Source organism: Haemorhous mexicanus, chromosome 17, assembly GCF_027477595.1.
Source record: "Haemorhous mexicanus isolate bHaeMex1 chromosome 17, bHaeMex1.pri, whole genome shotgun sequence".
NCBI classification, from domain to species: Eukaryota; Metazoa; Chordata; class Aves; order Passeriformes; family Fringillidae; genus Haemorhous; species Haemorhous mexicanus.
Window position 1 is genome coordinate 2734236 of NC_082357.1, and position 19162 is coordinate 2753397.

A 19162-nucleotide genomic window follows, 5' to 3' on the forward strand; every position below is an offset into this window, starting at 1 on the left:
TGGACAGGAGAGTGGCTCAGCTGCCAGCCCTGCTCCTGGTGCCCCTGCCACCCACAGGGCCAGCCCCATTCCAGAGGCCTTTCTGTCCCTCCCAGGGTGTGGCTGGCACACCTTGAGTGCCTGAGTGCCCACTCGGCCGTGCCAGGCTGGTGCTGCCCCTTGGAGCGAGCAGATCCATGGCTGTGCCACGGGCACACGTGTCTGGGGGGACTGCTTCCCTCCCGGCCCTGCACCCTGGCTGGCTGCTGCAGGCATGGGAGGACATCACTTCCAGCCCAGAGTACAGCTCACCATCCAGCCTGGAGAAATGGGCAGCGCTTTGTGCCCCTCCCACCCTGCCAACTCCTCCCTGGCCCCGCTCCCCAAGAACCACGGGAGCCTCCAGTGTTTCCCATGGGGGTTTTACTGTACCCGGGCTGGGGGCGGGAGCAGGGGTGACCCCGCACCAGGCCGGCTGGGTGCGGCTTCCCCGAGGGACAGGAGGCTGTGGGGACGTGAGCGGGGGCTGCGGCGGGGTCAGCCTGGCTCCGGGGGGGATATGGCTTCTCTCCTTCGGTGCTACTGCCGGCAGGGTCCTGCGGCGGGGCTGCGTGTGCTGGGTCAGGGCGCTCCGGTACTGCCGGGGCTGCGGCTCTCAGCTCTCCTCCTCGGGGACGGGGGCGGTGGAAGGGCTCCTGCTCCTCTCCTCGGCATCGCCCGCGGGCAGCAGCAGGGCCGGGCTGGGGCTGGAATGCCGCTGTTTGCGCATGAAGGGAAAAACCCTGCGGGCAGAACGGGGTCAGCACCGGCGGGGACCACCCCTGGTGGCCCCAGGGGACGGCCCCTGCCCTCACCGCTTCTTGGTCTCCGGGGGAATGATGGCCTCGGCCAGGAGGTTCTTGTAGAGGTCCGACTTGAGGAAGCGTGGGTAGGAGTCCTGGGCGAGCAGAGACGTCAGGATCCTGCCCAGCCCTGCCCTGCCCAGCCCCGCCCTCACTCACCTTCTTCATCAGCATGTAGATGTGCATCTGGGCATCGTCCATCACGTAGCGATGGGGCGTCTTTATGCCCTCCAGGGTTCTCTCCATCGTCTTGCTGTCGATGTTCACCCAGCGCGTGGCCCCGGGTGCCAGGAACTGCCTGGGGAGTCACAGACGGCGCTGAGCCCGGCCCTGCCCCGGGGCAGAGCACCGTGGTGGCCTGACCAGCCCCAAACCTTTCCTCCCGAACCCACTGGCACTCACTGGTAGATGGAGTCCACGATCTCGGCGATGCGGGACTGCTCCCCGTAGCGCAGCTCCTCACACGCCTCCCAGAAACTCAGGTTCTCAGCTGGGGAGGGGGACACAGTGCTGGGAATGGGGACACTGGGCACCCCTCGTGGGCAACCCTCAAAAGCCACCATGGCTGGGCATGTGCCCCCCTGGGACAGAGCCAGCTGGGGCAGGGAAACTGGGAAATTGGGGCAGATTAGATGGGAGATGCTGGGATGTGGTGGTGGGCTGAGGAATGGCAGGACATGGTAATGGGCTGATTTGGTGATGCTGGGATTGGACAGTGGATTAGGCACTAGTGGGACATGGTGTGTGTGTGTGGTGTTGGGATTGGACAGTGGATTAGGCACTAGTGGGACATGCAGGGTTTGGTGGTGCTGGGTCAGAGTGGTGGGTCTGGGGTGCCAAGACAAAGGTGTTTCAGGGCTGGGGTTGGGCCCCCTCACCACTGAACTCCTTCTTGAGGAATTCCAGGAGCTGTGCCCGGCCCAGGGGGTCGTTGATGAGCTCACTGAAGTTGAAGCCCCAGCGCTCCACACGCAGCTTTGTGGGGGTTGTCACTCTGTGGGTGACAGTGGCACTGGGGCTGGCAGCCCATGGCAGCCTGCATGACCCCACAGCCCCCACAACCCTGTCCTGCAGATTGGGGTTCTGGGGGGCCTGGGGCTGGGGCACTTACGTGGGGGCATTCATGGCCCAGTACGTGGTGTCATCCGTGATCCAGGGGTTGCTGGGCAGGCAGCCAGACATGATGGGGTCGTGGGGCACATACTGCTCGTTGAACTTGATGTACCTGCCAGGAGTGGTGGCTGGAGGAGACCAGGGCCACCAACCCCAGCCACCGTGGGGACATGATGGGGACGTGCTGGGGATGTGCCCGAGCTGAGCAGAGCCTCAGCTCCACTCCCTGCTGAGGGCTGGGCTGCAGTGGTGCCAGCACCAGCTGTTGGGATGTGGGCGCCCCTGTCACCCTGACAGAGACCCAGCCGTGGCTGGGGCAGCTGCTGCCACTCACCCCTCAAGGCAGATGGAGGACTTCACCCTGGTCCTGGCCATGGCCTTCCTGCAGTACTCGATCTGGGGCCAGGCGCAGGGGAGATGTTGGGGTGCCTGGCAACTCGTGCCCCCCAGAGCTGCCCCCACCCCTTGCCCCACTCACCTCTCGCTTGTAGTAATCCATGTTCTTGGTCTGCAAGAGATGCACAGGGCTGGGTGAGGGCACAGTGGAGCCGGGACAATGTCCTGCTCCACCACCCTGGACAATCCAGGCACCCAGTCCCCCACCCCGTCTTGGCTTCCAGCCTCATTCCCCAGCCCTCCTGGGGCCAGCACAGCCCATGGAATGAACCCTGCCTTCCCCCCTCCACAGCCTGCTGTGACACCAGCCCTAGGTTAGTGACACTTACGTGGGCAGAGGACACGGCACACGGCGCAGAGAAGAGAAAGTGGGTGGTTAGTGAGGACAGCCTGGGGCTGCTGGGGCAGCATTAGTGGGGTCACAACACAAGGAAGGGCTTGGTGGCTGCTGCTGGCACCCCAGGGTGCCAGGGCTCCCTGCAGCACAGCTGCCCTGCCAGGATCAGAGGTACTGGCACAGAGGGGTGCTGGCTGCAAGGACAAACGCACGGACCCTCCATGCTCAGGGTGGGGGACACACAGATGTTAGCAGAGCTGGGGCTCACCCCTCACCCCAAAATGTGGGCACAGCCTGGGGTGAGCGGGATGGGCACCCACCGGGACAGCTCTTCGCCCCGGCACAGGCACTGGGTGTGCCCTGTGCCCGCTGGCAGCCCCAGGGGTGCCTGAACACCCCCACTCACCAGCTGGACACGGGTGGTGTGGCAGTTCCTGCGCTCGGGACCCTGCTCCAGCACGTTAGGAGCTCCTGGCTGCAAGGAGAGCACCATGCTGGGGGCTGGGGGGACCGCCTACTCCCCTCAGCCCGGCTGCTCAGGCCGGGGCCCTGAGTGGTGCGGGGCTGCACCCTCCAGCCCTACCTCCCCGCCCCGCGCTCACCGGGGGCCGGTTGACGAGCCAGTACGCCTGTTCCTGGCAGTCGATGACGATGCGGTCGCCCTTGCGCCGCTGCTTGGCTGCCCTGGCCGTGCAGAGGCAGCGGGGAGGTGCTGGCACCCTGCCTGCCCGGCACCCAGGGATGCTCCATCCCGGGTGCTCCATCCCGGCCGCTCCCCGGGCGCAGCGGTGCCGGCCGTGTCCGCACTCACCGGAGCTGCTCCCGAGCCTGCATCACCACGAAGTCCCACGTGTGGTTGATCCGCTTGTGCAGGAGGTTGTAGTTGTCCTGAGGAGCGACAGGTAGGCACGGTGTGGCCCTGTCCCCTTGCCCTGGCTCTGGCTCCTGCTGCCGCTCCAGCACAGGGACAGCCGGTGTTCCCCGCCACGGGCGGGCACACGCTCCTGGGTGAGCCGAGACTGCCCCAGCTCATGGCAGGTGTGGGGAAGGCACCGCTCACCTTCTCGTGCTCGATCAGATCACCCTGCTTGCGGATGTTCTTCTTGGCCAGGTAAATGGCTGCAAGAGAAGTGGCGGCGCTCAGGGGCCTGGAAGGTGTGGCAGCCCGTCCTGGTGCCAGCGGCACGGCGGCACCTACCGTAGTCCAGCTCCGTGGCCGGCCACTTGGTGCTGGTCCAGAAATAGGGGGTCTGTGGGGGAGGAAGAGGCTGAGGAGCTGCCATGGGGTGCCACGGTGCCCAGGCAGGGCAGCCCCGGCGTTTGGGTTGTGCCGTGCCCCGGGGCGGCGTTACCTGGAAGCGGTAGGGCGACTCATCGGCCCGCAGCACCAGGGAGCGCGGGTCCTTGAGCGGGTAGATGTAGCCGTGCTTCACGATGAGGTTGCCGAGGTGCAGCGACTCTGCGGAATGGGATTGGGGGCTGCGTGGAGGCCCGGCAGCCCCAGTTGCCCCCCCGGTGCCAGCTGCCTGTGCCAGGGCCCTCACCCTCCTCGGAGATGCCGTACTTCTGGATGAGCCACTCCACGATGTCGTTCCCTAGGGACGAAGGCTGCGTTAGTGGGGTGCAGGGAGGTTCGCCAGACTGGATTTGGGGGTGTTCTCGGCTGGGGCACCTGGCACAGCATGGCAGTGCCAGGGGTCACGCAGGGTGACGGGGGCCCTGCCAAGGACGTGCGAGCGCCCGCCCCGCGCAGTCGATGCATAATTGATCCCAGCTGCAGCGCTGAGCACCGGGGTGCGGGAGAGGAGCGGTGCGGGGGCCGGCGGCGGCCGCCGCTGCCAGGCTGGGGACACCCGGGGAGTTCCCGCACGCCTTCCCCACGCACCTCGCGGGGGACCCCATCTCGGGGACCCACCTGTCATGGCGTGGGGGATGACGGTGATGAGCAAGCGCTGGTTCCTCATCTTGATGCCCATGTCGGGGTCCTGCATGCTGACGATCATCCGCTCCATCTGCCGGGCAAAGAACCGCTGTGCTCAGCCCCGCGACGGAGGCTCCGGGCCTGGGCACAGCCTGGCTCCCCTCGCTGTGACCCCGGGAACCCTGTGACCTGGGCACGGCCTGGCTCCCCTCGCTGTGACCCCGGGAACCCTGCGAACTGGGCACAACCCGGGTCCCTGCAACCCGACACGGGCACACAGTGCCCAGCCTGGGGACAGCCTGGAACTCCGCAGTGCCCCAGGGCACATTGCGCCCAGCCTAGGGACAGCCTGGCATGCCACAGCCTGACCGAGGCACCCAACAGCCGGGCGACCGTGCGACGCTGGAGCTGCAGACACTTGTCCTCTGGGCATCCCCGGCCGGGGGAGCCCCGGTTTTGGGGAGTGAGCTCTGCCGAGACTCTCGTAGCACCCTAGCCCGGCGTGGGGGAGCAGAGTACGCAGCTCCGGGGCGCTGCCCGCCGGTATTCCCTCGCGGGGGGGTTCCCGGTGCCCCGTGGCTGCGCCGGGGCCGGGGTGGTGCCCGCTGTCCCGCGCACGCTGAGCGGTGCTGGTCGCCGGCGATCCCATGCCCACGCCGCCGGCAGCTCCCGGTGCCCGCGTAACCCAGCGCAGTGTCAGCGTCCGGTCCCCACGGTCCCAGCGCCCGGTACTCGATCCACACGGTGCCGGTGCCCCAGTCTGCACAGTCCCCGCGCCCCGTCCCAGGTCCACACGGTGCCGGTGCTCGGTGTCCTCGGTCCCCCCACCCCGGGATGCCCGTGCCCGATCCCCACAGTCCCAACACCGAATGCCCGCGCTGCCCGCTCCCCACGTTGGCGGTGCCCCGTTTCCGCCGTGCTAGTGCCCGGCTCCGGCGCGGTGCCCCCTCCCCGCGGGGCGGCTGCCGGTGCCGATGTCGCTCACCTTGCGCAGACAGGGCATCTGGAGGCGGGGGTGCTGGCCGCGGGGGCCGCCGATGGTCATCGCGGGTGCGCGCCCCGCGCCGCGCCTCTCCGCCCGGACCCGCCCCGGCCCCGCCCGGCCCCGGCCCGGCCCCGCCCGGTCCCGCCCCGCTGCCCCCCCCGCGGCTGCCGCCGCCTCCACCGGGTGCCCCAAACCCCGGCCCCGACCCGAGGAGCCAATCTGCCCCCTGCCCGTGGCACCCCCGGCACCCCTCCGCCCCCGCCGCCCCCCCAGCCTCCCGGGGCCGGGGGGTGCCCGGGCCCGGCCGGTGCCCGGGAGGGGGACCCGCACCGCTGTGGCTGCGGGATGGCGGCTCGGGCAGGGTGCAGGCGGAGCGCTGAGGGGACAAGAAGGATGCCCGTGGGGTGCGGGCAGGGTGGGACAACGTGCATGCAGCGTGCCGGGCTGCGGGCAGCGCGGTCATGGTGCGGGCACTGTGAACAAGGTGCTGGCCAGGATGCGGGCGGTGCGGCCATGGCGTGGGCAGTGCCCTGAGGGTACCGAGAGGATGCTCCTGGGATACAGGCAGTGCCCTGAGGGTACCGAGAGGATGCTCCTGGGATGCACGCAGTGCCCTGAGGGTACAGAGAGGATGCTCCTGGGATGCAGACAGTGCCCTGCGGGTACCGAGAGGATGCTCCTGGGATACAGGCAGTGCACTGAGGGTACAGAGAGGATGCTCGCGGGATGCAGGCAGTGCACTGAGGGTACAGAGAGGATGCTCCTGGGAGGCACGCAGTGCACTGAGGATACAGGCAGGAGGCTCGCGGGGTGCGGGCAGCGCGGGGCGGGCGCGCCCGGCGATGAGCTCACTGCAGTCTCGCCGCCCACGAGCGGCGGGGCTGGAGCCGCCGAGGGGCGGGGGCGGGCGGGGGCGGGCAGCGGAGCCGCCGCGTCTGCGGGAGCCGCCGCCGCCCCGCCGGGCCGCGCCGGGCAGCGCCGGGAAGCGCAGCGGGGAGCGCTCGGGAGCAGCCGGCACCGCCGAGCGCGGCGGCAGCGGGCGGGAGGAGCCGCCGGCACCGGCAGAGCCGCGCCCCGGGCCCCGCCAGCGGCCGCCCCGCCCGGCCCCGGGGGCGGCGGGCCCGGCACGGCCCGGCCATGCTCGGCCTGGACGTGTGCGAGGCCGGCGGGCAGCTGCTGGAGCTGCTCTGGCTGGCGCTGTGCTACAGAGGTGAGCGGCGGCGGCCGGGGGGCAGCGCCCGGGGGCGGCGGGGGGCATTGCCGCGGGGAGGGACGGCGAGCATCACTCCGAGTCCTCAGTAAGTGAGCATCCCCCGGGCTCCCCGTGCATCCATGAGTGAGCAGCACCCCGGGCCCGGGGGAACTGGAGCGTCCCCCGGGGGAGATCCCTGCTGTCCCCCTGCCACCTCTCAGCCTGTGGCACCTGACGCATGCCACCCTGCCCTGCCACCGGCGGGCAGCCAGCGATTCCCTAGGTGGGTGCATCCCTGCGCTGGGAGTGCCCGCATGCTGCCGTGACAGCCGAGGGGCAGGGCCTTGGTGGGGGGCCAGAGGGGCAGCAGGGCCACCGCTGTGTCCCAATCACTGCCACTGCCCTGGGGACCCACATCTTGGCCGCGTTGACCCAAACTTTTGGCCCTGTGGCCCCGGGGCTGAACAGGCAGTGTCCTCTGCCCCATGCTGTAATCCCAGCAGGTCCCCAGGGACGGAGTTCCAGGGGCTTTGGGGAGCTCAGTGCTTGCAGTCACAAGAGTGGGGTGGTGATGCAGTGGCCAGAGAGAGTCAGGGACTGTGGAGACATCACCCATGCTTGTGCCCCCCAGCAGTCTGGCAGCACCAGAGCCACCGGAGCCACCATCCCAGTGATGCCTCTTTGCCCTGTGGCTGCTGGTGGTTTGGGTTTGGGGTGGGAGATGGGGCTGGAGGTGGCCCAGTGCAGTTGGAGGGGGCTGCAGGGCAGTAACAAGGACTTCTCTGGGTGACACGAAGGGGCCCTGGGGGCCGGAGGGGTCTGCAAGCGCCCCCCAGACCGAGCACACCCCTCAGGCACCAGCTCGCCTTGCTCCATGACCGTGCGGAAATGCAGCCGGCGGCGACACCGCGGGTCTCAGCTGTGCCACCAGGCCCCGGGGACACCGAGCCCGGCAGCCTTCCCTCGGCTCCGAGCAGGGGACCGGCTTGGCCTCCCCACGGGGATTTCCCCTGTCACAGCCCAGCCACCCCCTGCCCACCAGTGCCTTCGTGTCGGGGGGAGGGGGTGTCCCCCGGGGTGTCCCTGGAGCTGCCACTGCTTGTCCCCCGCAGACATCATGGCTGACAAGGAGGGGGTGACGCTATCGCTGGAGGAGGAGGAGGAGGATGCCGACGTGGCCCTGGCGTATAAGACGCCGGAGAAGAAGAGCCTGCGGGAGATCCAGGAGCTGGACCCAGGGGATGAGAGCCTGCGGAAGTACAAGCAGGCACTGCTGGGTGCCATCCCTGCTGCCGTGGGTAAGGCTGGGGCTGCAGGCGGGTTTGGGCACCCGGCAGCCCGGCCGCGGGATGCAGCCTCAGCGGGCTCGGGGAGCTCGGCCGTGCTCGAGCAGGGAGCGTCCCTCGGGGCATCCCCGGCAGGGAGGGCACATCCCGGCTGGAATCGCCCGTGGGTGTCGCCTGTGCCCCCCACCTGCGCAGAGACCCCGGCATTCCCTGCCGACAGAGTGCCGGTGCCCGGGGACCCCAGTTGCCGTGGTTACGGGATCACCGCCGCAGTTTCCATAGGAACGGCTACAGGGAACCGGGAAATTCATGGGGATGACTGAGAGGAGCGAACGGCGGGGGCGCGGGGGGGAGGAACACCGGGGTAGCACGGCTGCCGGTGACCAGACGGTGCCCCCACAGGCCCCCACAGGTTCCCCCACCCTAGGCTGGTGCTGGTCTGCACTGGGGGTGCCTGGGGAGCTCCACGGGCCCAGCACCCCATGTCCATCCATAAATGCATCGAGGAGGGTGCAAACTGGGGCGGGGTGGGGGGGGTGAGGGCTTGCAGAGCACTGGGGTGCATGAGGGGTGCACCGTGGTGTGTGTGAAAGTTGGGGCAGTGCAGGTTGGGCTGGTGAGGTGAATGAGACCAGTGCCCACCTCAAGGGGTGTGTTGGCTGCACGTGCTGCATCCTCCCCCTCTGCTTCCCCTTGTTCTGCTCCTGAGCCAGGGAATGGTACCCCCTGGGAAATACCCATGTCTGGGTCCTCTAAACGTGATTTTACCCCAAAAAGCACTGCTGCCAGTGGTGGAGTGACCTGAGATGCACCTGCTCTCCTGTGCCCTGCCTGGCACTCACTCTCTTTAACACCCCCACCAGGGACACTGTGGCCCTTCCCTCCATCACAGGGCCATGGGCAGCCCCTTGGCTAGCTGGGATGGAGGTGATGGTGGGACTGGGCATGGTGGGTGAGGTCTGGGCCCTGCTGCTTGTCCCTAGATGCCAGCGTGCCCAATGTGCAGGTGACAAAACTGACACTGATGTGCGAGCAGGCACCAGGGCCCATCACCATGGACCTGACAGGTGAGCCCTGGGGACACCTGGGGGAGGAGGAAGAGGGGGAGGAGGAAGGGGTACCAGGCTGATGGACCATCTGCCTGTGCAGGAGACCTGGAGGAGCTGAGAGGCCGGGCCTTTGTGCTGAAGGAAGGGGTGGACTACAGAGTGAAGGTGTCCTTCAAGGTGAGGGGAGTGTGTGGTGCCCTGTGCCCACTGGCTGGGCATGGCCCTGCTGCCCTCACACCACGGGGTCCCTACCCTAAGGGGTCCTTGTTACCCTGCCCCGCTGGGTCCCTCTTGCCACCTACAGGTCCCTGCCTGTCCCAGGGTCTCTGCCTTGGCACATCTGCCTCCACCCTTTACCCCTGGGGTCCGTGCCCCTCTGGGGGTCTCTGCCCACCCCGAGTTCCCTCCTGGGTCACTGCCACCCTGGGGGTCCTTGTCCCCAGCATAACTGCCACCCCATGGTTCCTGCCACCCCAGAATCCTCACTTCTCCCAGAGATCCCAGCAGTGCTGCTTATCCAAGGGTTTCCTAGAGGTCCTGGCCCCTCCTGAGGGGGATCCCTGCCATCTCTGAGGCTCTGCCCCTCTTGGATGCTGCTGAATTCTGACAAGGAAGCGGTGGATGTCAGGATGCCAGGGGTCCCCATGCCCTGGGGCAGTCCCCAAGTGCCCCCTGACTTCTGCCCGCAGGTGAACAGGGAGATCGTCTGCGGGCTGCGGTGCCTGCACCTCACCTACCGCCGGGGCCGGCCCGGTGAGTGGGGCTGGGGGCTGGGGGCGGGGGCTGGGGGCCCCCACGCCACCCTGGCCCCACTCACCCGTCCCTCCTGTCCCCTCCTCGCCCAGTGGATCGCGACGTTTTCATGGTGGGCAGCTACGCGCCGCGGGCCGAGGAGTACGAGGTGGTGACGCCGGCAGAGGAGGCGCCGCGGGGATGGCTGGCACGGGGCTCCTACCGCGTCCGCTCCCTCGTCACCGACGACGACAAGACGGAGCACCTCTCCTGGGAGTGGGGCCTCTGCATAAAGAAGGCTTGGGAGGACTGAGTCCGCCCCGCACCCCGGCTCCCCCCGGCAGCTCGGGGACGAGGTGCCGCCGTCCCGGGGAGCCCCCGGCGGCACCGCCGCGCTTGCCCCAGTCGCGTGAAGGGTTGAGGGGGGTCCCTTAGCGAGTGAGAGCCCGTGGTCGTGGTCTTCGCAACCAAAGTTATTTTTAATTGCTCTTTTTTTTTAAATATCGACGCCCGCCTGGTCCTCACGGCGTCCCCAATGCTGGGGCCGGGGCTGTGACCCTGCCGTGCTGGTGCCGTGCCCGGTACCCGCCCGGTCGCAGGCTGTGCTCTTCCATCGCCATTAAACCCTACAGACTGGTCTCTTACTGGTGTGTCTGTGTCCCCACCGCCCATGCCTGTCCCCCTGCTCCCTGTCCCCCGCGGCCCTGTCCCCATCCCGCTGGCGGAGCCAGGTCTCCCTGCGGCGACGAGCGTCTGGAAAACGCCACCTGGTTCCGCTGCCTTATCGGCAGGGCCGGGCAGCCAGTAGCGGAGGGCCACGAGCCCCAGGGGACCGGCACAACCCGCCCCCAGGTCCCTTATCTTCGTCCTCCTCCCTGGACAGCATCTTCAGCGCCGGCACCATGTGCGGCTGCGGGTCCCGGCTGGTTTGGCTGCTGGTGCTGTCGCTGGCCTGGCTGGGCCCGGCTTTGGGGGGCGAGGATAAGGATGAAGAGGTGATAGAAGAGGAGGGAAAGGAGAAGGAAGAGGATGAAGTGCTCTCAGATGAGATCAAGGAGGAGGACAATGTCCTGGTGCTCCATGAGCACAACTTTGCCCGTGCCCTGAGTGAGCACCAGCTGCTGCTGGTGGAGTTCTGTGAGTGCCCCCAGGGCAGGCAGGGGTGTGGGCAGGGCAGGTGGGGCAGGGAATATTGGCAGGGGGGACTGGCCGTGGCTGAGTGTGGGCAGAACACGTACATGGGCACTGGTACAGCAGGGTACAGGGCACAGGAGTGACGGCAGGTGGGGTGGGCAGGGGCAAGGCTGTGGGACAGAGGGGCAAGAGCAAAGGCTATGTGACGGCACGGGATGGGGACAGATACGTGGAGCAGGGACACAGGCAGAGCATGGGTGAGGGTGTGTAGCACCAGCGAGGGACACGAGACATGGTGTGGGTGTGGGACAGGGCACCAGCTGGGGCCCAGTGGGCTCACACAGCCATTGGGCTGTCCCCACACCTGTCCCCGTTATCAATGCTGTCCCTTACCCACAGACGCGCCGTGGTGTGGGCACTGCCAGCGGCTGGCTCCTGCCTTTGCCCAGGCAGCCACTGAGCTGAGGAATGAGTCCAGCCCAGCCCGGCTGGGCAAGGTGGATGCCACGGCACAGACAGCCCTGGCCACTGAGTTTGGCATCACCTCCTACCCCACGCTCAAGCTCTTCCGTGATGGCAACCGCACCCACCCCCTGGAATACACTGGTAGGGCTGAGGCACCGCAGTGTCCCTGGCACCCATCGAGGGGGACACTGCCATGGGGCTGGGGCGGGTGGCAGGGGCTGATGGTCGACGGTGGCACTGTCCTTGTGGGGGTCACAGGGTGGTGATGTGAGAGGGGTGGCAATGTCCTGGTGGTGATAATGGACAGGTGGCAGTGTGATGTATGAGGTGATGATGGTGGGCAGTGCCACGGTGCTGGTGGCGGGTGGCTGAGGTTGGTGGCACAGGGAGGGGTGGCAGCCTGGAGAGGGGTGTCAGGTGACACCTGTGTGCCAGGCCGCATGGACAGCCAGGGCATCGTGCGCTGGATGCAGCGCCGGGCTGGCCCCAGTGCCACGCTGCTGCAGAACACCGACACCATCGCAGCCTTCATCAACTCCCAGGACTTGGTGGCCATCGGCTTCTTCAAGGTGGGCTGGGGCAGGCTGGGGCTGGACCATGGCCATGGCTGTGGCTGTGGCCCTGGCTGTGGCTGTGGCCCTGGCTGTGGCTGTGGCACTCATGGGTGGCTGTGCAGGACCTGAAGTGTGAGGCAGCCCAGGCGTTCTTTGAGGTGGCTGCTGAGATGGTGGACCTGACGTTCGGTGTGGCAGAGGCAGCTGAGCTCTTCCAGGCGTACGGGCTGTCAGATGACACCGTCTGCCTGTTCAAGAAGGTGAGAGGGTGGCAGGGGGGTGGTGGGGCCATCCTGTCTTCCCCTCAGCCCTCACAGGCCCCTGCCCTGGCAGTTTGATGAGAGACAGACAAACTTCCCTGTGGACCCGGCATGGGGGCTGGACACGGCCAAGCTCACGCGGCTGCTCCGCGTCCACAGCCTGCAGCTGGTGATGGAGTTCACCAATGAGGTACAGACCATCCCCAGCCCTGCCACTGTCCCCTGAGGGCCATGGCTGCCCTGCCCTCATTCTCTTCCTTCTCGCCAGACGTCCAACCAGATCTTCAGTGCCAAGATCCCCCATCACATGCTGCTCTTCCTCAACAAGTCCTCACCGGAGCAGCTGTCGCTGCAGGACAGCTTCAGGGCAGCTGCTGGTGACTTCCGTGGTGAGGTGAGGTGGCCCCATGAAAGGGACACGGAGGGTGGCTTTGGGACTCCCCAGCCTCAGAGTCCCTCATTCCCTGCCCAGGTGCTCTTTGTGGTGGTGGATGTAACCGGCCACGGTGCCGATGTCCTGCCCTTCTTTGGCATGACCGCTGCTGATGTCCCCACCCTGCGCCTGGTCAAGATGAAGAACAACCGCAAGTACCAGATGGAGCAGGACAACTTCTCGGATTCGGCCATTCGCACCTTCATCCAGGCGGTGCTGGACGGCAAGGTGAAGGTGAGGGCTGCAGCACGGCGCCAGCACCAGTGGATTCTGCCCTGGGGGGAGAGATGGGCTGTTGGCTCAGAAGCCTAAGGGTGATGGTTGTGTAGTGAACAGCAGGGACCTGTTTGCTGATGCTCCTGCAGTCTGTTTGCTGATGCTCCTGAGGATTTGGGGATTTGTTATGGGCAAGGGGGGGCAGGAGACTGCTGCTGTGGAGACACACAGAGCTGGGATGGCAGCAAAGGGGAAGATGTGGTCTTAAAGGCAGCACAGGAGCACAACCCTGCCCCAGCCTGCACTGTGCCCCACTGGCCTCTGGCGCTGCTCAGCCCAGGCTGTGGCTGTCCTGACTGCCCCCACAGCCTCACCTGCTGAGTGCAGAGCCCCCCGAGGACTGGGACACGCAGCCCGTTAAAGTCCTGGTGGGGAAGACCTTCGAGCAGGTGGCTTTCGATGAGACCAAGAACGTCTTTGTCAAGTTCTGTAAGTGCCACCCATGTCCCTCCCTGAGCTCTGCCGTGGGGCTCAGCCCCTCCACGAGAGCCCCAGCCCTGTCCCAGTCCCCTGGTCAATGTGCCCACCCCGCAGACGCACCGTGGTGCCCCCACTGCCAGGCCATGGCAGCCGCCTGGGAGGAGCTGGCCGAGCGCTACAAGGACCGCGAGGACATCGTCATCGCCGAGATGGACTCCACGGCCAACGAGCTGGAGAACATCACCATCCATGGATACCCCACCCTGCACTACTTCCCTGCAGGGCCGGGCAGGAAGGTAGGTGTGGGCACTTGTGGGGTCACCAGCACCTGGGGGACGATGGCATCCTCAGTGCCCTCTGCTCCCATGGCTCCAGATGGTTGAGTATAAAGGCACCCGAGATGTGGAGACCTTCTCCAAGTTCCTGGAAAACGGGGGGACACTGCCTGAGGAGCCTCCGGTGAGTGAGGTCAGGGGACAGCCCCGCTGCCCAGGGCTAGGGGATGGATCCTGCAGGATGGGGACAGGGACAGGGTCAGAGAGGGAGTGTGTGTCCATCCACGCCTCACTGCTGCCTTCTCCAGGTGACCAAGACCCCTGGGAACAGCACGGGCAAGGAGGACCCGAGTGCGCCGCACATGGACGAATCCCGGGATGAGTTGTGAGCAGGGTCCTGCTTAGGCATGTGCCATAAACCACCTGGAAACAATGTAGGCTCCGGTCTGTGTCTGCGTCTCCATGTGCTGGGAGCACCCACCTGTCTAGGGGGCACAGCAGGGCCTCTGTCTCCCTGGGGCAGCTGTGCCATAGCACTGATCCTGGCAACTCTGCCACGGCACCAGGTGGCCGAGGAGCTCTCCCTGCTGGCCCTCATGCTGCACTGGTGGGGTTCAGGTGATGGGGGACCAGCTGAGGGCTCTCCTTCATGACATACCAGACCTCCCAGGAGCTGCTGTCACAGCCAAGGCAGGCAACACAGGGTTCCACTGGCACCTAAGCCTGGCTTGTAGCCTCTGGCAACTCCAGCACTGTCCCCTCTCTGCTGAGCCATTTCTTCAGGAGCAACATGCTGGTCCTGTTGGGTCAGGATGTGCTCACCCACCCCTCCAGGGAGCTCAGAGCAGCCCCAGTCCCACCCTGTGCCCTTCACCAATTCTGCCCCATCCTCTGTCCATCCCAGGGGCTGCTGAGGGCCTGGGCCTGCTCCACAAGGAAGGAAAAAAAGCAGCAGGCAGTGGGATGTGGGGTTTTATTTCATTTTATCCAAGTACCTTTGAAAAGATCATTGTACAAGTCAGCACATGAGAATGCAGAAGAAATGCCGGGCTGCACGCCACTGTACATATTTACAGGGATCCCCCCAAAAAAAGGGGGGACAGAAATCCCGGGCACGCCAACAACCTCACCAGACACACCACCATCAGAACTTCAAAAAACGGAGCAAAACCCCTCGGGACACTGTTCCCGGGCTGAAAGCATTTGCAGATTTTGCTGGACTTCACGCAGTGCTTTGGGCAAGTCCAGCCCGTGTTTAAAGGCACTCGGTGAGGTGTACAACAGGCGCGCCCATCCCGGCGCCGTGCCCTGGGCTCCCGGCAGCTCCACACTGCTGGGGCTGGGCATGGCCCTGAGCAGGGCCAGCACCACCCTGGGCCCCCGGGCTGTGGGGCCACCCCCGGGTGGGTGGGCAAGGGCTCCCTAAAGGAGCTGGCACGGAGCAGCGGCTGTGCTGGAGCAGCAGGGTCTGGGCTGGGCGAGGACAGGATGGGGGGAGCACCAGCACAGCCCCAGCTTCCTTGCAGCTGAATAAGCCCAGGAGGCTTCCCAGGGCTGCCTGCTGGTCCTGCAGGAGCCACAAACTGGCATCAACGACCCCTGTGGTGCAGTGCCCTCCTGCTGCCTCTCCTGAGACACAGAAGCTGACAAAAAGATGCAGGACTCATAAAAAGATGTATTTTGTCTTCAGCTTTAATGTCTACTTCCCCATTATGGCTCTCCTAAAGAGGGCCCTGCCTAAAGCCAGCGCTTGGCCCAGGGGTCTGGGCATGTCTGCACCAGGCACACAGGAGCCAGAACTGCAGCACCCGCCTGCGAAGTAATCCCTTCTCCACGGGGACACAGCGGACACGCAGGAGTGTGCAAGCTGTGGGATGCCAGCACCCGGCCTGCCACCCTGGCTCTGAGCTGCTCCTTGCTCTGTGGGAAGACCCCAGTCCCAACAGGCACTGTCCCTTCTCTCCCCTGGGAATTTACTCGGTTGCAAGGAAGCTCAGGAGGAGAAAAAAAGACCCATCCTACCACATCCAGCAGCTGAGCCTGCCAAGGAGGCCACAGATGATTCCTTCCAAATGGCTCAATGATCTTCACAGCCACTTTGGAGAGGGGTCACCCCTCCACACTGCTGGGGTGAGGGCAGCTCTACCCCGTGGTGCTCCAGAGCCATCCATACCAGGAGAACGGGGCAGGGTGCCGGGAAAGCACGGAGCAGCTGAGTCTGATGGATGGCTGTACACTTTGGGTGAGTTCTGCAGTACCTGTATGTTTAACATTTACATAAGAGCACTGTGACATTGGAAATATTTTCCTTTTATTACAATATATCAAAAATATGCAGCTTTAGTAAACAAGGTCATATTACACTTTCTAATGCACTGTACAATGCTACATTACACTTATATTCGGTATGGAGAGGGAGCCCAGGCTCCCACTGGCAGGTTTGTGGGGTGAAAGGGCATCCACTGGCACCCTGGAGCTTGCCCAGATCCGTGCTGGAAGGCGGAGCTGCCACCCTCTGCCCTGGGCTCGCCTGGTGCCCGTGGTGGCAGCGTCCGCCCCAGGCCTTCTCCTCCGGTCCCAGAGTCCTTCACAGTCCTGTCCTCACTGCCCTGGAGCCTAATCAATCTTCTCCACCTTCCCAATGATCTTCTCTTCAAAGATGGGCAGGATGGTGTCATCCTCCCGCACCTCCTCAAAGACCACACCACAGTCGAACTCGTCACTCACTTTCTTAAAGTAATACCTGAAAAAAGCAGAAATGTGGAAGGGGGAAGAGGGAATAAAAAGCAGGTGAATGGTCAAAGGGCACCGTGATCCCCAAACCTGGGTACAGCCCTTCCATGACTCTGAGCTCGTGGAGTACAGGAAGCTACTCCCCCAGACATGGAGGGAACTGAGGCCACACTCCTGCCCCTGCCCTCCACAGTGACCACAAAAAGTGTTAGCATGGTCAGGAGCCCCAGCCCTGAATCCAAGCCCATTCACAGCTCTCCCAAAAGCAGTGGCTGAGGCACCTGTGTTGGTGGAGCACTTCTAGGCAGGATTTCCCATGGCAGCTTCTACTTGGAAGAGGGAACTTGGAGACCTCCACACCCCATGTCTGACTGCTTTAGGACTCTGGCAGGACCCAACCTCCCTGCCCTCACCAAAGGGAACTCTGAGAGGAGCTAAAACAGCTCTGAATTAGAGGGTCCCCAGAGCATCACTGAGCACTGACTGCACCTGGCCAGGAACCCGCAGGGCAGCTCAGCAGCTCCTGCTGGAGGTGCAAACCACGATGCAGGACATTTCTGCTACAAAACCCAACCTACCTCTCCCCTGCTCACACCAGGCACCCTGGCCATGCTGCCACATCCCCAGCACAGCATGCCCCAAGGAAGCCCTCCTGACCCACCTCCACCCACCCTCCCCTTTGCGGGGACAACGCCGCCGTGTCCCGGCAGCGGCATCTGCCAGGGGTCACCAACAGCTGCTGGCAGGCGGGGAGCAGCCCTTACCTGTAGTTCCCTTTCTTGGTCAGCAGCTCCTTGAACTGTCCCAGTGTCACCACGCGGCCCTTGACGAGGGTGCGGTAGGGGATGGGCTCCCCGCAGAAGTAATAGGCCACCACGATGTTCTCACAGGGCTGCGCCGCGCCGCTGCCCGGCCGCTTCTGGGGCTTCAACCTGCTGAGCACACACACAGGGGACCTGCTCAGTGCCAGCCAGGGGGCTCACTACCATCCTGCTGGGTACCTGGCAGGGCTCGGAGATGCTGGGTGAAGGAACAGTTCAGGGCCCCCCTGGGCTGGTGGGAATGCAGTGCAGTCCCTGAGCATCGCCTGCTCCCACCAGCAGCTCTCTGGGCACGCAGACACACACACACACCCCCACCATGATTGCTCAAGGAGCACTTGGAAAGGCTGAACGAGGCCAGGACAAAGCTACAAAAAGGGTGCAGGTTCTAGCTCAGCCCCCTTATGCTGTCTCCAGCTTTAAGAGGGTACGGCCCTCCTCACAGCATGGGTTGGGGAGTCACTGGCAGAGCAGCCCAGGCCAAGGCAGCAGAGCCAGATCACCATCATCTCCATCACCATCTCACCATGCTCCTGGCGCCCACCTGCACACAGGGCTGGAGCACCAGCACACAGGGCATGACCATGCAGACAGCACCCAGACTGCTTGGGATTATTGTCACCGTGGCCAGAACAGCCCAGCAGGACTTTGCAGTGGCCCACATCTGCAGGCAGGATGTTCCTGCACCCCACACTCCCCTGGGCAACTCTCCCAGAGTACCTGGAGTTCTGAGGGGATGAAGCTCCCAGCATGGCATGTCCTGGAGACTCTGCTGCCTGCCCTGTCCATGCAGGGTGCCAAGGCAGCTGCCATCCCCAAAACCTCAGTGACTTTACACCTCCTGTGTTTTCCCAGCTCTCAAAATGCTGGTCTGGTCTTTGCTTCCAGCCCACACACCAGCTTCAGCTATGTGGTGCCATCACTAGACTGAAACTGTCAGCCCAGCCCTCACCCCATTTTCAGAGACAGACAAAAGCAACAATAATTCAGCTCAGGGTACTTTGCCCTTCTCAGAGCCTTTCATCTGGGGTGCTGAAAACGCTGCACAAACATTGGAGCAGCCTACACAAATTGGTACCTTGGCATGCATGGTCTGAGCCAGAGGCAGCCTTCTCTTTCAAAGTCACATAAAACACATTTGGCAGCTTTAAAAAAAAAATATTTTAAAAGCACACTGGATAAAAAAAGATGATTTTGTATTTACATGACTGGAAAGTTGCTGTAAAAACCACAGAATCTGCCAAGCACATGAGGTAATCTCAGTTTTGGAAATGACTCTGACCTTAACCTTTAAACAGTGGCTGGCGGGCAGAGCACCTTTTCATGGTGTGCCCACATAAACACTGGCACTGCAAACCAACATCAGACACAGCCTCTCCACCTCTTCCACCTCACAGGCATGAGAGGTCTGAAGTTCAGCTGAACAATCTTCTGGGTGTCTGCTCTGCCTGTGAGACCTTTGGAGAAGATGCAGCACGCTGAGAGGGAAGGGTCTGCTCCTGGTGCCAGCAGAGCCCTTGGAGCCTCTCCCATCCCTGTATCAAAATACAGGATGCCCTTTAGCTAGAAAAACATTAAGGAACTGAGTCATCCTTGGAAAAAAAAATTATAAGGCATTTAAAGGGAAAATGGGTCATAAATTCAGGCAAATTCTGTGAATCCTGTGAGCCAGAAGTTAATTGAAGGGGTTTGGAAAACCTCAAAGTCCCTAAGCTTCTCTTAATCCTGGTAGAGACAAGCCATGACTAAGAGAGGGCTGCTCTGTGCCTGGGGACACGGTGACGAGCCTGAGCAAGAGCAGAGCTGCTTCCTCAGGGCTGCTGTTCTCCTTTGCCTGGGGAGATGGAGAGGACACATATCCCTGAGCTCTGCTGTGGCAGAAGCAAGAGGGGGACTGTGGGAGTGGCTGGAAGTGTCCTTCCTCCTGTTGTGCACTTCACACCTGAAAGGCCATTCCTG

General features: G+C 64.2%; 4 protein-coding genes across 7 annotated transcripts in view; 2 read left to right on the forward strand and 2 right to left on the reverse strand.

The window, feature by feature from the left end:
* Window positions 1-385: 385 nt before the first annotated feature.
* On the reverse strand, window positions 386-5670 carry RGS11 (regulator of G protein signaling 11). Of its 2 annotated transcripts, none has more exons than XM_059861982.1 (17): window positions 5574-5670; window positions 4583-4679; window positions 4212-4262; window positions 4020-4126; window positions 3866-3917; window positions 3728-3786; window positions 3479-3555; window positions 3270-3351; window positions 3074-3142; window positions 2413-2436; window positions 2269-2330; window positions 1933-2046; window positions 1700-1815; window positions 1224-1311; window positions 981-1119; window positions 834-916; window positions 386-761 (listed from the first exon to the last, which is right to left on the reverse strand). In XM_059861982.1, the coding sequence occupies exons 1-17, from the start codon at window positions 5631-5633 to the stop codon at window positions 635-637; spliced, it is 1407 nt and encodes a 468-aa protein (XP_059717965.1). In that variant the 5' UTR covers window positions 5634-5670; the 3' UTR covers window positions 386-634. The 2 variants fall into 2 exon arrangements, with proteins under 2 accessions (XP_059717965.1, XP_059717964.1); XM_059861981.1 differs by having other exon boundaries at window positions 2413-2442.
* A 967-nt stretch (window positions 5671-6637) lies between these two features.
* ARHGDIG (Rho GDP dissociation inhibitor gamma) lies at window positions 6638-10476 on the forward strand. The gene is made up of 6 exons (XM_059861850.1): window positions 6638-6783; window positions 7878-8063; window positions 9035-9118; window positions 9201-9277; window positions 9790-9853; window positions 9946-10476. The coding sequence occupies exons 1-6, from the start codon at window positions 6711-6713 to the stop codon at window positions 10143-10145; spliced, it is 684 nt and encodes a 227-aa protein (XP_059717833.1). The 5' UTR covers window positions 6638-6710; the 3' UTR covers window positions 10146-10476.
* A 217-nt stretch (window positions 10477-10693) lies between these two features.
* Window positions 10694-14082, forward strand: PDIA2 (protein disulfide isomerase family A member 2). Its single transcript, XM_059861849.1, has 11 exons — window positions 10694-10969; window positions 11366-11572; window positions 11867-12000; window positions 12108-12245; window positions 12319-12435; window positions 12514-12639; window positions 12718-12912; window positions 13263-13383; window positions 13489-13670; window positions 13750-13833; window positions 13958-14082. Exons 1-11 carry the CDS (start codon window positions 10735-10737, stop codon window positions 14036-14038), a joined length of 1620 nt encoding a protein of 539 aa, XP_059717832.1. The 5' UTR covers window positions 10694-10734; the 3' UTR covers window positions 14039-14082.
* Window positions 14083-14608: 526 nt separating this feature from the next.
* The window catches only part of AXIN1 (axin 1), a 71889-nt gene continuing 67335 nt past the window's right edge, over window positions 14609-19162 (reverse strand). For 2 of the 3 annotated variants that reach the window (XM_059861380.1, XM_059861381.1), the window contains exons 9-10: window positions 17147-17317; window positions 14609-16392 (exon numbers count right to left, since the gene is read on the reverse strand). In XM_059861380.1, coding sequence (XP_059717363.1) covers window positions 16266-16392; window positions 17147-17317 — 298 coding nt within the window. In that variant the 3' untranslated portion in view covers window positions 14609-16265. The remainder of the gene's footprint in view (window positions 16393-17146; window positions 17318-19162) is intronic. The other variant, XM_059861382.1, reaches the window with a different exon arrangement.